This window comes from Capra hircus, chromosome 2 (assembly GCF_001704415.2).
Source record: "Capra hircus breed San Clemente chromosome 2, ASM170441v1, whole genome shotgun sequence".
Classification (NCBI taxonomy): domain Eukaryota; kingdom Metazoa; phylum Chordata; class Mammalia; order Artiodactyla; family Bovidae; genus Capra; species Capra hircus.
Window position 1 is genome coordinate 111,498,397 of NC_030809.1, and position 15,573 is coordinate 111,513,969.

At 31.8% G+C, this 15,573-nt stretch overlaps 1 protein-coding gene across 7 annotated transcripts in view; it reads left to right on the forward strand.

Moving 5' to 3' along the window:
* The window catches only part of DYNC1I2 (dynein cytoplasmic 1 intermediate chain 2), a 54,796-nt gene that overhangs the window by 21,602 nt on the left and 17,621 nt on the right, over positions 1-15,573 (forward strand). For all 7 annotated transcript variants that reach the window (XM_013968871.2, XM_005675969.3, XM_013968891.2 and 4 more), the window contains 8 exons: positions 1,443-1,558; positions 11,908-12,003; positions 12,230-12,392; positions 12,498-12,597; positions 13,088-13,213; positions 14,099-14,245; positions 14,593-14,706; positions 15,016-15,149. In XM_013968871.2, coding sequence (XP_013824325.1) covers positions 1,443-1,558; positions 11,908-12,003; positions 12,230-12,392; positions 12,498-12,597; positions 13,088-13,213; positions 14,099-14,245; positions 14,593-14,706; positions 15,016-15,149 — 996 coding nt within the window. The remainder of the gene's footprint in view (positions 1-1,442; positions 1,559-11,907; positions 12,004-12,229; positions 12,393-12,497; positions 12,598-13,087; positions 13,214-14,098; positions 14,246-14,592; positions 14,707-15,015; positions 15,150-15,573) is intronic.

Here is a 15,573-nt window from a genome sequence, read left to right on the forward strand (position 1 = left end):
CCTCCACCCTCAACTGCTTGCTTGTTCTCAGTAAAAGTGGCTTTGGATAAGTAAGGTATTATCTCCCCAAATCTATCCCTAAATCTTATTTTGTTTGTTGTAGTATTGTGATTTTTATCTATTAAACCCTATATGTACTTAGGTTAGTAACTTGTTCTTAATGTTGTTGACTCAAGCACTTTTTTCAGATATGAAAAATAACTGAAATTATATTTCAGATACGAGTAATTTATTTTTTCATATGGTTTACATCTTGAAAATTAGAATATAAAATTTACTTCAGATTTTGTTCTTAGATTGCTAAGTTACTTCAAATCTTACTAAATTTTTCCATTTAATTCTTTGATTATGCTTTTTTTTCTCTAAGCTATTTCCAAGGTAGAAAACACATGAAAAATCTCTTGTGGCCCACATTTGGGACCTTAGAGAAAATTAATTCTTTAAATGTAGTAATTTTATTAAACTTTTTTGTACAGGATTTTGAAAAGGATGTTTATATAAGAACAAAGTTATATTACCAAATATATATATATATTTCAAATGTCCACCTTTATATTCTTGTAAGACAGATTCATTATTGAGAATTTTGGGAGTTTGGAAGCATGCTATATTTGGTTTAGAATTTAGACATCTACTATAATAAAAAATTCCCCCAGATATAGAATGAAATAAATTTTTCTTTTGGTACATTTTCATTATCCACAACTTTCTTCTTCTGTTTGTCAAAAAATAATGTATTTCACTTATTTAAGATAGGAGTGACTTGAGTAATTTCATGATATTCAGAAGATATGTAGCTTTAGTTTAAATCTAAAATAATCTACACAATAGTTTGTCCATGTGTGAATCAAGGACAATATTGGTCACACAGAGATTAGAGACTTAAAGTTTAAATATTTTATTTTATAATCTAGATTGACTGTATGCTTCTCAATTTCTGCAAAATACAAGTAGAAAAAGTTGTTTTCAACAGAAAGTTATTTCTCACTCTTAAAGCTGATGTCTTCTAATGGTGAAGGGAGACTAAATGTGCTATGAGTGAGATCCATATATTTAACTCTTAACAATTCCAGAATCATATCCCTGCTAAAAACATTCCTCATAACCAACCATATTCAGCAGTCTACTTTGAAATTCCCATCCTCTTCCTCTGTTATTACCCACACATTTGTTCTAAGAAACTAAATTATTTGCCTTTTTAAAGTGAAAAATAAACACCTTGAATGATTCAGAAATTTCTTTTGTTCTTGCTACCTTCTAATTCTTTTGTTAAAATAAAGCCAGTTAATTGTTTATTTAAATATTCTTGAATAAAACAGGGGTTTAAATTACACTGTTGGATATACGATATTTAATTCTTACTTTTCCCAAAAAACATGGTTTGATGTAGTTAAAGTGTATCATTTGTAGTGTTTAAAAGTATTTGTGTTCACTTTATTCAGACGAGGACCTATTAAACTTGGAATGGCTAAAATTACACAAGTTGACTTTCCTCCTCGTGAAATTGTCACATACACAAAGGAAACTCAGACTCCAGTAATGGCTCAACCCAAAGAAGGTGAGTATCTGTCCTTAAATATGATTGTCATTAATCCCCATGTTAAATAAGGGGATTCTTCTTTTTTTTCCTTTGTTGTTTGGCATATTTTCTTAGAGGAACATTATAAAAATAATGCTTTGGGTTTTGACATTTATGTATTTGCTCTTTAGAGTTTGAAAACTTTTTCTTGTAGAATTTAATAGAAGTATAAGCTATATGTATGTTTTTAATTATGTTGGCATAAATACAAATATTTCCATTCTCATTTTGTTGTTGCTCTGTGCTGCTTTAGAAGCAAAAAATAAGAATGTTCTGTTTCTGTGTCATGAACGTAATTCTTCCCAAAATGAGAGTATATCCAATAGTAAATGAAATAATATAAATTATTTTCTTTGGTGCATGCTATATTCCTATATACTGCCAGTTATCTGTATTAATGAACAAATCTAGACCTAATTCATAAACTTGATATTTTATGATCTAAGGGGTCTACTATGTTGATTATATAGCAGCCTGTAATCTCTGTGAAACAGAAGGAATATACATAGACATTACATTGAATGTGGAGTCTTTTGTGTCTTAAATCAAAAGGAGCTGACCATTTTTACAGTGGGGACTAATTTTAAAAATCTCATTGAATAGCTAATGATTTAAGCATAAACTTAATATGATAGTTCTTGTTTTTCCAGGGGAAGCTAATAAATTTATGTTTGATATAAAAGAAGTTTACTTAAGATCCCTAATACAGTTTCACAATTTCTTATCTGAAACCTATGGAGTTGTATATATATATAGGGATTCAGAATTTTTTACATTTCATAGAAGTAGTTAAGTACTATGTGTACCATATGTAAACACTCCAGCAGCATCTTGGGCATAAATATTCAACAGCAAAAGATATGAATATTCAAACTGAGTGAGATAAATAATGATTATAGATACCTTTACTTTTCGTCATGTTAGAGTTTACCACCAAAAGAATTATGGATTTTAGAGTTGATATTTTGGAATTGTGGGCCTATTGTAATCCTTTTAGCAGTCTGTACATAAAGAACATATTTTTTCTCCTCAGCCAGAAAAATTTATTATTGTTTAATTATAGAATAGCAAGCATAAGCACTTTATCAAATGTTTAAGTTAATTTATCTCTAAAATTTCAATTAAATTTCCACATTTCTCCATTAAGGAGAGGTAAATTAATATTCATTGCAGAAAACCCCGAGATACAAGTAAGCAAGAGTGGGGGTGGAGGGAATCCTTGAAATTCCTAGTTTATTGCCAATGAAAATCTTTAAATTTTCATACTTATATATACTTCAAAAGAAAATGAGCCATTATAACTCTTTGTAGACTTTTTAAACTTAATAGTAGATCATCACATGTACTTTTAACAACTCTTCTTTCCTTGCCCCCTAAGGATGGACATGAAATAAATATCATAAACTTTTCCTTTGATTTTCTTCTTATTCCCAAAAGGACTTGACATTATCATGTGTACAATTAAACTCAAAAATTTTGAGGAAATTGGAATAAGTTTTTGTCCAATAGTTTTTTTTATAACTTGACCATGTGAATATTCATTTCTATGGATACATGTTTTTCATTCCTGCTGCTCCATCAATTGGTAAAATAGCTTTCATATGTGCAAAATCCCTCATCTTACCAGAAAAAAACTCCTTGATGATAGATTTGTTTGAGGCATAAGCCATTTTAAGAAAAGAGGAAAGATAGTGCTGAACTACCAGTATGGAGAAAACTGATACTGTAGGATTCTATAATTTCCAGAAAATACTATTTTACTAACTAATATGTTCAAAGTACTGAAATGTCTGTCTTTTGGGAGCTATATTATTAGATATGTTAAATGAGAAAAGCTAGATATGTTAAATAGAAAGTAAACAAAAAAATGAGGGTACAGTATCTCATTTAAAAAATAAATTTTATAATAATATGAAGATTTACTTTTATTTATGAAATGCATTTCAGATTGCTTTAGAATATAAAGCAATTCTGAAGCAATTTTAGGTAATGCCTGTTGTAACACACTTATAATTATATATATCGTTTAAATGAAAAATTCCATTTTTTAAAAAAATTTTTCTAATTTTTCTAATTACTGTAGTATATCATAGAGAATTTAGAGAAGACAGAAAGAATAGGAAATATGCCTGTGATACCACTGTGTAGTACCCATTGTTAATATTTTGTTTCCAGTCTGTTTTCTATGATACATTTTTTTCAAAAATTATATATGTATACATATACAAGCACGCATATGGTTTTATATTCTACCTGAAATTTTCATTTTTAGTTGCTTATTCTTGACATGCATATAAATTTTAAAGTGAACATGTAATGTCTTTGAGCTAATTTGAATGTATAGCTACATAGTATTTGACTGGCAGTTTTGTAAAAAAACACTTTTTTTCCATTTTTTTTTAAATAAATGGGAAAATTTTAAAGATTGTGATTTGTAAAGTAGGCTAATTACCCAGAAGTTCAAGATAAACTGTATTTTTTCACTTGAAAATTAGTTGCATGAGTGCTAAGTCACTTTGGTCGTGTCCAACTCTTTGCAACTCCATGGACTGTAGCCCGCCAGGCTCTTCTGTCCATGGAATTCTCCAGGCAAGCATACTGGAGTGGGTTGCCATGCCTTCCTCCAGGGGATCTTCCTGACCCAGGGATTGAACCTGTGTTTCTTATGCCTCCTGCATTGCAGACAGGTTCTTCTATTTAGGGCAAGGCTTTTAGCAACCATCGTACTTCAGCTTTTTTGCCAAATTTTCCAGAACACAATAGGGACTGTTTTCTTCTTCATTGCTGTAATGCCTGGTTTGGAGAGTGCATAATGTGTAGTGAGTACAAACTCAGTAAATATTTGGTGAAGGAATTAATTGCTTTTGCCTACTTAGGAGAATGATTTACTTACTTGAGATTTTTTTTTTCCCCATGCCTTTTCTTGGGAAACTGCTGGGAAAATATTATTTTCCAGTGTTAATACTACAGTAACAATATTGATGAAATTGGGTGAGAAAGTATAGTCTCGGTTCTTGATTTTAATATGACTATATCATGTTGTAATCATTATTTGCTCTTAGATCCATAAATGAAACATATATCCTCCCTTATAGCCTTCTCTGATTCCATGATGACCTAGATACAAACATATGCTGTTACTCTGTGTTCTGTGTATCCCTGTGAATGCTGTGAGCAAATTGGACCTGTTAGCATCTCTCAAATATTTTATCTTAGCTGCTTGTTTGTTACAGTTCTTCAAACCTCATGTTTAAATTGGTGACTGAAAATTGTAACAGCAGAGTGCTTACTACATATCAGGTATCGTGTAAAACACTTACACTATCTCTAATCCTCTTACCAAAACCTTGAGAGTTAAATACCAATTCTGTTTACATATGAAGAAGCTGAAGCTGAAAGAGAGCTTATTAAGGGTAAGATTCTAAACCAAGTTTGGCTGATTCCAACATATCCTTTCTCTCTTACGCAGTCACTGAAGCAGCACTTTCATTCTTTCATGATAGTTACCTGTGGTAAGAAATTCAATTTATATTAATTACAGTCTAGTACAAATGTAGATACAGATGTCTTTCGAATTTCAAAAGTTCACTTATGCCACTTGGGGAGTATGACAAACCCAAGCTCCTTCCCTGGAAACTACAGTCAGCATCTCAGCAGAAAGCTGCCATAGCAGCTCTGAGCATCTGAGCATCTGCGGTATTTAGTCTGCACATGTTAACAAGCTGTGTCCTAAAGTAATCGCTTCTTCAGTTTACACCATTTCAGCTTAAGACAGTTTTCAAGGACTGCTCTACTTTTGGATAGCAGGAGGGGAGTCTTGTAACTGATACAAAAGTTTTTTGAAATAATACCTTCTCTGCTGTTACTGTATTTCATTTTTTTCATTGTTGGCCATAACTAAATTGTTGGCTTTGACCTGTAGTTTGAAGAACATTTCATTAAAAGATAGCATGGCTTACTTATTTATTGGTAAATTTGCATCAGATAATATTTTATAGTGATTAGCTTAGAGTAATGAATAAACAGCTTTGATCTTTCATGTTGTTAAATAGAATTTTTCTTATCTTAACTAATAGAGGGTAAAAGTGGCAAGATACATAAACTGAGCCCAGTTTCTAATGGGTACGCCTATGTACCACTCTATTTAAAATTTTCCTCTGTGGACTAGACTTAGATATTCATTTTATAAAGATCCATGTTTATTCATTTGCAACCTAACAAGAATTCAGTGATTCTATTAGTGTATTGAGTGTATGCTATCTACTTGATTATTTTTTTTTGTTTAAGGTTGAGGTATATAGACCTCCTGTAGTTCAGATGAAAAAGAATCTGCCTGCCAAGCAGGAGACCCAGGTTTGATCCCTGAGTTGGGAAGATTCTCTGGAAAAGAAAATGGCAACCCACTCTGATATTCTTGCCTGTAGAATCCCATGGACAGAAGAGCCAGGCAGGCTACTGTCGGTGGGGTTGCAAAGGGTCAGACGTCATTAAGCAACTAACACTACACTACTACTGAGGTATATAAGTGAAGGAGAATGAGAAACATACTGTAATACCATGGGGCTGTCCTTAGCCTTTAGAACTATTTATAAAAATGAGATTTCCTGTCTGTATCATTGCAATTAGTTTCATGTCCAGGGCTCTTACATTGTTTCATTTCCCAATTTATGGAAGTTACAGAAAGAGGGGTAAAAAACCCCTACACTTAAAAGTTTTATAATGAGAACACTTTGTGCTTAACTCTACCTCTGCTTTTCCACTGGTTTAATACAGAGCTTCTCGAACTTAGCCTCCTTGGCTCTCATTTAAGAATATGTAATAAATTCCCAAACTCACTATGAGACAAAATTGTGAAATTCACAGTTTGAGTGTAAAAGACAGTAAATTGAACTTGGGTAGGCAGTGTAATTAGTACAGAAGTAATGTTAGTTATCAAATTGAAGATAAAAATTGGTCTTAGACTTACCTCTCTCTTTCATTTTTAAAAAAATGGCTGAATTTATTCTTTTGAAAAGCACATGTTCTTGCTTTCAAGTTTACTCTGTAAGTTGATAGTACCATTTGTGAACTGAGCTGCTTTGCTGTCTTAAAGCACCTACTGTGAATGAAATTGACTAGGAACATGTGACCTTAGTCAATTTCGCTCCCGGCAGGTTAAAAAAACTTCTCATGGCAGGAGTGTAATACCCATAGATACACGCCTGGAAAAGTTACTTTCTTCCCTTATCTTTTAGAAGTTTTTAACTCTCTTGAAAATGGCATTGTCTTTTCTTATTCACCAAAAATCACCAGCATGGATTTTTTGTTATTGTTGCAATTTTTAGACACAGATTTTTAAAGAGGAAATTCCAGAGTTTAATCAGCTTGTTTACACCTGAGGAAACTGAGACCCAAGAATGTTCATTGATGACCCTATGGTCACAATATAAAAGAATATCAGGCTACAGTCAGAACCTGGTTCTTGATTTCCATTGGAGTGCTATGTTTCTCATATCATTCTTCTTTCTTATCTGTGTGGAGTTTCATAATGGTTTTTGGTATTGACTTAGTAATCATATTTTTCCTCAAGTACATGTTGATTAGAATATATAATATATAGAAAAATGTTATATGTAAATAGCTCTTAATTTTTTATTACATGATCTTAACATCTGGAATCCACACTTCCCAAGTAGACTAAATTGTTAGACCTTCTGGTTAATATTATTCTTGTCTAAAATGGATTAAAAAAATTTTTTTGGAATAAATAACATATGTAATAAGTTAGTTTTAACCCTCAAAGAATCTGTGAGAATATAAAAATAATTGAAAATTGGAGCATTTGTTCTTAACCATGATTGAAAGACTTTAATCAGCATATTTAAAATTGTGGCCTCAGAAAAATGTAATATTTATGAGATCACAGATAACAGGATCTGTATTAATGATGCCAGTACTGCCTAAATAAAAATTTGAATTTTACATAAAATGAGACAATGTAGAGAGACAAATTCTATGTTAAAATAAATGATATAATTAAAGTATTACTCTCTTTTTATTTATCTCGCAAATTAGCATTAGATCTGTATTCAAAATATTTCCTGATTAAAATTTTCCCTTGTTAAATATCTAAATTGTTAAGAAACAAATGACCTTGCATTTGATTCTAGATGTTTAAAAAAATAAAGGAATGAATTCCATTGATACATTCCTAAAGTTTTGTCCTAATATTTTCTTAATATTGATTTTTAAAGAGTAAAGAGTATGAAATTATGAACAAATGGATCAAAATGAAGTGATTCAAAAGGATATTGAACCAGAAAAGAAAGGATTATTTTGAAAGTATTAAAGGAAAATCATTCATGTCTAACATGTAATTTTAAACTTATGATTGAAATATTTCCCTCTAATAGTCTCATTTTAAAGTTACTTATAAGTAGAATTTTTAAAATTAAATGATGTCTTTATGTGCAACACATTTTTCCTGATTTTTGGAATTCATTGGCAATTTCCTTTGTAGTGAGTAATTATGCTACTTTGTAAATTAGGAATTCTTCATTAGATATTACACTATTTTGAAATAGAGTACATCAGTATAATGAAACTAGTTAAATTTATAGACAACTGTTTCCTAAATAGCATTAAGGCACAAATGATACAGATTTTGACCTCATGCTAAGAATTAATTGTGATAAGTGATAGATTAAAGAGTATCAGTTTTTAGTGAGTATTTTCTAGGATTTTGCATATTCCTTGTTATGTGTTACAATATTTTTAAATAATTCAAAGTGTGCTCTGTGGCTTATTTGTAGATGTCTCTTTAACGCAGTGTGACATACAGATGAGAAAACTTGTTCTGAAGAGTCCTTCCTTCAGCTTAACAAAAGCCACCCATTTCACAGATGATTTAACTTTGATTAACCTACTCCATTGTAACAGATTATTCCAACAACTGGAATTTCATTCTTTCATGTTATTTCTAGGTGCAGCTTAATTTATAGACCGCTTTTCTTTCCATCTCACCAAAATACATCACAATTTTGATGTTAACTCAGTAAAAATTCAATGGTTCATTAAACCTAATCTTAGCATTCATTGACAAGAGGTTTGTCATTTTAAAAGTAACTGCTACTTTTATGCATTCTTTTGCTCAGTTTATAATCTTAGATTCCCTGTCAGAGAAAGCATGGAGTTAACTACTTAGCATATTGCAATGAATATTCATCAATAAATTGATGTGACATGGCAGTCACATTTTTCAGTCTTCCTGCTCTGTTGTAGTGTTTTTCAGTTTTAAATATATTACGGTTTATCATATAATAGGGACTAGCTTAGAGAATCTTTAGAATTGTAATATTATATTTTTGGTCATGTTAATACTTTTTTTTTTCATGTTAATACTTTTTTAGTAGCTAGTTGTATTCATTTTTAATAAGAGTATTTGTTTCAGAGAACAGTCTAATGATACTGATGTTTGGCATTGTTTTGCCAAATATTTGGTATGTGTAGATAATCAGCTTAATAATAAAAATATTTTTAAAGCAGATCATTTTTGTAATGTTCTTGGAATTTTTCTTACTGTTAGCCATTTAATGAAGCTTGATTCTTAAGTATCTGAGTTTTTGAATCAGTTTTTAATTTTAATTTGAGTCAGTTTTTAATAGAAAGAGTTAGTACCTTCATTCTAAAATAAAATCCTGAAAACAAGTATTAAATAGATTATAGTCATCATTCAGCTGCAACTAAACTATATGGGCAAATAAGCATGACAGATGCCATGAAGAAGGCAGAGTTAGATCCCTGTCTGCCATACTTCATCTACATTTTAAATTTTAAAAGGAAAAGAGTGTCTGTAAGCATGATCTTTTCTGTTAAATGTGTAGATTATGAGGTCACTTAGCACTAAAGTACTGACCATATGCATTATGACAGGAATTTGACACCTGTCATTGGAAATGGTACTTAGAAGCCGTATAATGCAACAAAGTTGAGGGAGGAAGATATGATGTGGATAGGAGGCTGTAATTTATAATTCACAATGCTTCAGGATGACCTGTCCAGGGTGACTCAGATTCCCTGTCTTTGATTTTAGGATTTACATACAGTGAACTTACTAGTCAACAAAATCGATAACTGATGGTATTAGAAGAAAATGGAAAAATACATATTTTCAGACTTAATTTTTAATTGAAGTAAATATCTTGTTATTCTAAAAGTCAGCTTAAGTGTAATTAAATTATTTTCATTACATTATACTGGTAGGTGACTTGATGGTAGAATTTCATCATAATATTTGAGCAGTGCAGTATAGAATTGTTACCAGATACACTGTTCTCAGATTAATAATCCATTGTATATGAGAATTCATCTAAAAGGGAGTACTGTCTTTCTGTTTCTCTGTGTGATTATTTTGCCCCCAAAAAAGCTTTCATTTTTTTAAGTAGCACAAAAGCTGTAATTGGCATGCTTTGTAAGGAAGTGTCAATGTGCAAGAGAGTGGCGATCACTAAGAATTCTTTTGCGTGTTCTTTCCCCTTTGCACCACCGCCTCCTCAGCGGGGTCACTGAGATCACTAGCTTTTCTTGAAATGGCCATTTTCACTGGCAGGTGCATTATACCCTGTATTTTCAGATTGTTTTTCCATTCTGAATGTTTGGCAGGTTGATTGCTCTGGCTGCATTGACGGAGAAAGGGCTGACAAATGCGGTTGGGCTGGCTGAAAAGACAGTGATTACTGTTTTCCTTTGTGGCTGATTGAGGCCCTTGAAAGGAAAAATTTTAACCTTCACCATTTGGTTCAAAAGTATGAGCATATATTGAAATCATTCGTGGCATTTATCCTAGTTCTGTAAACTTGTCAGAACGTAAAAATCGCTCAATTTCAAGTAATGTAGGATTGGCATACGTCATTATCATTTTGATTAAGTTGGAGGTTGTATCATTGTGTGCATTATACAGTGTCATTTAAAGCTTTCTTTCCTGAAGGTACAGTTATATTTTTATTGCTTATACTATAGAGTTAGAAAGATTTTCATAGCTTTCCAAACCTAACACTATGTGTGTGGTTTGGCAGCTGGTGTGGCCTACAAGCCGCATTTTGTTTGCAGGGTAAAGGCTTATCTGGAGGCCTCCTGGAGTGTGGGTAATTGCACAGGCTCGCCATTGGGGAGAGACAGGATTGGAAGCAGTCAAGCGGAAGAATGTTATGCCATCCCATTGCCACCTTGTAGCAGAAAGACACAATCCCAGCAGTGCCATCTGGTTGTTGCTATCTAGTCAGCTGGCCTGGCTGCTGGGACCATGACTTGGCAGCTGGTTCCCATACTACCATTCTTTTGTGTATGTCGTATGTTAGTGTGTTTTAGATAATTTTGAACATGGGTCGGGGAAATGACTATAACAAGTAAAGTCCCCTGATTGAATAGGCTCTCATTACTTGAGATGGACTCTGCCACAGATGCCTGCTGCCATTCCCTCATAGATAAATGATGCATCTGTTTAGGCAATAAAAATAAGCATTTTCTTCATAAAAATCCATCTCTGTATGTAGTGAAAGAGAAGGTATGCAGAGTTGTATGTTCTATAACGTTTTAAAATAAGTAATTTAAAGTTATTTCCTGGTTTGGTTGTATAAGAGGAGAGTTAGTCATTTTTAAAAGTCTTATAAACATTGTCTGTTGTCTCAATGTGTATTTTTATTCAAGTTAAGAAAACATTATTTTAAGTGCTTATTGCCACATCATATAACAGTAGATAATGAGACTTGCATTTAAAATGACAGAATAGAAAATGTGGTCTCGTAGCTATTATCTTTAAAATCTGCCTCTCAAATAGCAACCTGAGAGTTAATGTAAGCCGTCTTTATGCCATATGAAGATCCATTAGACACTGATGGTTTCAGATCACAAGTAAGCAGCCAACTCTGTAGGCTGTTTTAGACATTTGATTTTCTTCATTTTACAGCATTAATGTGTCAGCATGCTACATAAAACTATGTAGGAGTTGCATGTTGTTCTGTCTGGAATGATAAATGCTTGCAATCTTTTAGAGATTTACATGAGGAACTCATCCTAGTTGCTTATATATCTTATTTCAGTTTATGTAGCTACAGAATTTGATATGGCTGTTGCTGACTTACCATGTTAGGTATGTATAAAGAAGTTCCACTTAATTCTTTTTTAAAAATCGTATTGATAAAATTTACGTTATTTCTACTCATTCTATCTTATGAGTGGTTCACTTGTGCTTTTACCTAAAAAGTTGTGATACTTTCTGAAGTAATTACCTCAAGAGCTTTCAGTTATTCTCATAAAAATAATTTCTGTGTTACTGTTTTGTTTTTATTCAGATGAAGAAGATGATGATGACGTGGTGACTCCTAAACCACCTATTGAACCTGAGGAAGAGAAAACTTTAAAGAAAGATGAAGAAAGTGATAGTAAAGGTATCTTAAAGAATTTAACTTTTAAAAAAAGAATTTAAAAAATTTTATTGATTCCTGTTAAGATTGTTTTTTTATTATTTATACACTAAAGTAGAATAAAATGCTCTAAATCAAAGAGGTGAATCTGCTTGAAAAATGAGTCGCATTCATTGATCCAAATTGTGATGGTGAGGTGACATGATCTGAGTGGCATATATCAGACTTTAGAAAAACATTTGTTTTCCAGCTCCTCCTCATGAGCTGACTGAAGAGGAAAAGCAGCAAATCTTGCACTCTGAGGAATTTTTAAGTTTCTTTGACCATTCCACAAGAATTGTAGAAAGAGCTCTTTCAGAGCAGATTAACATCTTCTTTGACTACAGTGGAAGAGATTTGGAAGACAAAGAAGGGTAAGAATAGTTGCTAAAATTATGGTGTCAGCAATGTTTAATTACTTTAAGAGTGGGAAGTTATAACACAGTTGTTGGTTTTTGTTTTTTTTTTTTTTTCTGTAGAGAGATTCAAGCAGGTGCTAAACTGTCATTAAATCGACAGTTTTTTGACGAACGTTGGTCAAAGCATCGGGTTGTTAGTTGTTTGGATTGGTCATCTCAGGTAAATTACAATAACAAAATTGGTTTATATTTACCCATTTTTGAATTACAGTAAGCAGGTAGTTGTATTTTAATTATGGAAACTGTATAATTAAATCAGTGTATATTATAACAATGGATGATGGCTCTAATGTTATGGTTGCCTTATGTACTTAGGAAGAAAGGATTGGAACACTATTTAAAACTCAAGGTTTTATTTATGCCACAGCTTAGTTTTACTTATTTTAATTGCTTACCTATTTTAATTCTGTCCTTTGGATAGAATTGCAACACATTTTAATAAAATGTTTTAACATTAAAACCTTTAAAATAACTTTACTAATTCAAAGTTTTACTAATGTCGCAGAGAGCTTAACTCTAGAGATGTATTTCTTGATGAAGTGTTAGGAATTTGCATTTTCAGAATAATTTAATAAAAACAGTTGAGTAACTAGGAATGTAAAACAGTTACTATGTATAGCATTTTTTCCCCACTTGATTCTTGCGAGCAGTATCCAGAATTACTGGTGGCTTCCTATAACAACAATGAAGATGCTCCTCATGAGCCTGATGGTGTGGCCCTTGTATGGAATATGAAATACAAAAAAACGACTCCAGAGTATGTGTTTCACTGCCAGGTAAGATAGTCTTTTAGCAGTTTCTCCCAGTTTAAGAATTCACTAATGAATTTAGACAGTGCCTTTTTTCTTTTCTTGTCAACAGAATGATTTCATTGGATTGGCATTTACTAAACCACCCCATATTTGCAAACAGATGTTAACAAAAAACTGAAGACTTCTCTATTCAACATGATCTGTGTTTTCTAGCTTTTTTTATGTCTCTTATGTTTAATCACACCTAAAGTCCTTTGCTGTTGTGATTTTCTGTTATTGTGATTGATTGTATAAAAGGAATCTTTTATAAAATGTCTTTTCTGCAGGGAGTTTCTCAGGAACTTACTTGCTGAATGTACAATTAGATGGTTGGCCCACTGAATTACTTAATACATGGCCTGAGGAGTTGGAACTAGATAGTTTTAAGTAGAAACATATGTTTGAAGTAGGAAACAGATGCAGATTTTTAAAGTGGATTTAGTGGGAGGTTAGAATTTGCAAGCCTTTCTGGTTGCATAAGTTATAATCTTTTAATAATAATTCTGCAAAACACTTAACTGAATCAAAACTAGCATTATACTCGGTTATCAGATTTCTGTCAAAGGCTAAAGTAGAGCCAGTTATCTTTTGATTTAATGCTGTAATAAAATAGTTTTTGCTTTGTTGGATAAATTGCTTAAATATTTCTGTAAACAGTCATTACATTCGACTTTAAAGCAAAACTATTCTAGAGCTGTATCTTTATGTTCTTAAACAAAATGACATTTTTAAGTGTATTTATTTACTGGTGGTTTTAATCTCTGATAGCTTATAATAAAAGGGAAAATGTTTTTGGTTATAGATTTATTCTTATAACTTGTCACTTTTCTTTCATTTGACCCTTAAATATAAAAATCTTACTTATTGCAGTCAGCCGTTATGTCTGCTACGTTTGCAAAATTTCATCCAAATCTGGTTGTGGGTGGTACATATTCAGGCCAAATTGTGCTGTGGGATAACCGTAGCAATAAAAGAACTCCAGTGCAAAGAACTCCACTGTCAGCTGCAGCACACACAGTAAGTAAAGAGGTTATTTCCATTAGATTTCCTTCATCATTAAATACTTAGTTGCGTCTGTCAAAATAGTCTCAAAATATGTTTCCTTTGATGTATGAATTCCTCATCATTTAGCAACTTAGAATGAGGGCTTTTTTTTTTAATCTATTTTATTAGAAACTTATCTCTCTTCTAAAATAATCTATTGTTAATTCACAGAATAGGATCAAACTTCACATTGAAAATGCCCTTATGATGTGAGACTGTTTAGATATGAAACAATATCTGTAATGATACAGTAAAAATTATTTCATCTTTTTGGTGAAAATAATTCCAGATAATTATTTCTTTAATATTTCTTTCTTTAGCATCCTGTATATTGTGTAAATGTTGTTGGAACACAGAATGCTCACAATCTGATTAGTATCTCTACTGATGGAAAAATTTGTTCGTGGAGTCTGGACATGCTTTCCCATCCACAGGTAGGAAACTAGGAAACTAGGAAAACTCTGAAGTTTTGAGGCAAGTATTGGTATTTTTTTAAGTCTATATAAACCCATATATTTTTCATAAATGTTTTGTAATAGTATTATAGTAACAGTTTATAAATCTAAGCATGTATTAAATATGATCTGTGATATATATACTTCATTTTCAAACCTGCTTCTTTTAATCAATTAAATTTATGTAAGCAGTATAGTAAAAGAAGGTTTACAAACTAAGACTAGAAAATGTTCTTAAAAATTTAAAAATTGTAAGTTTACAAAATAATCTCAATTTTTTCTGTGTAGGATAGCATGGAATTGGTTCATAAACAGTCAAAGGCAGTTGCTGTGACATCTATGTCCTTCCCTGTTGGAGATGTCAACAACTTTGTTGTTGGAAGTGAGGAAGGTTCTGTGTACACAGCATGTCGCCATGGCAGGTAAATCTAAATTGGAATTTGCAATTATTTAAAATTCTCCCTTGAATAATCTCATTAAAACAATTTGCCTCTTAATTCAAGTAGGAATCTCTCCTAGAGCTACTTAAAGTTATTTAAGTTCAGGTATATAAAATTAAATACTTTTTAAAAATAAAAGGTCATTTTAGATCATAATGTGTTCTAGCAATAGATTTTGAGGGGTGTGGTATGTTGTGATTTTCATATATGTGGACGTGCTCACAAAAGTTAGTGGTAGGAAGTAACATTCCGCAGTTACAAATACAAAAACTCATATACCACATACTGGCCTTTAAAGTTGTAAATAAGATTTTCAACTGTTTTTCTATTTCGATTTATTTGGACATTGAGCCTTCTTGGCTCAAAGTTCACTTCTCCTGATAATTGTACAGTAATGTCACGTACA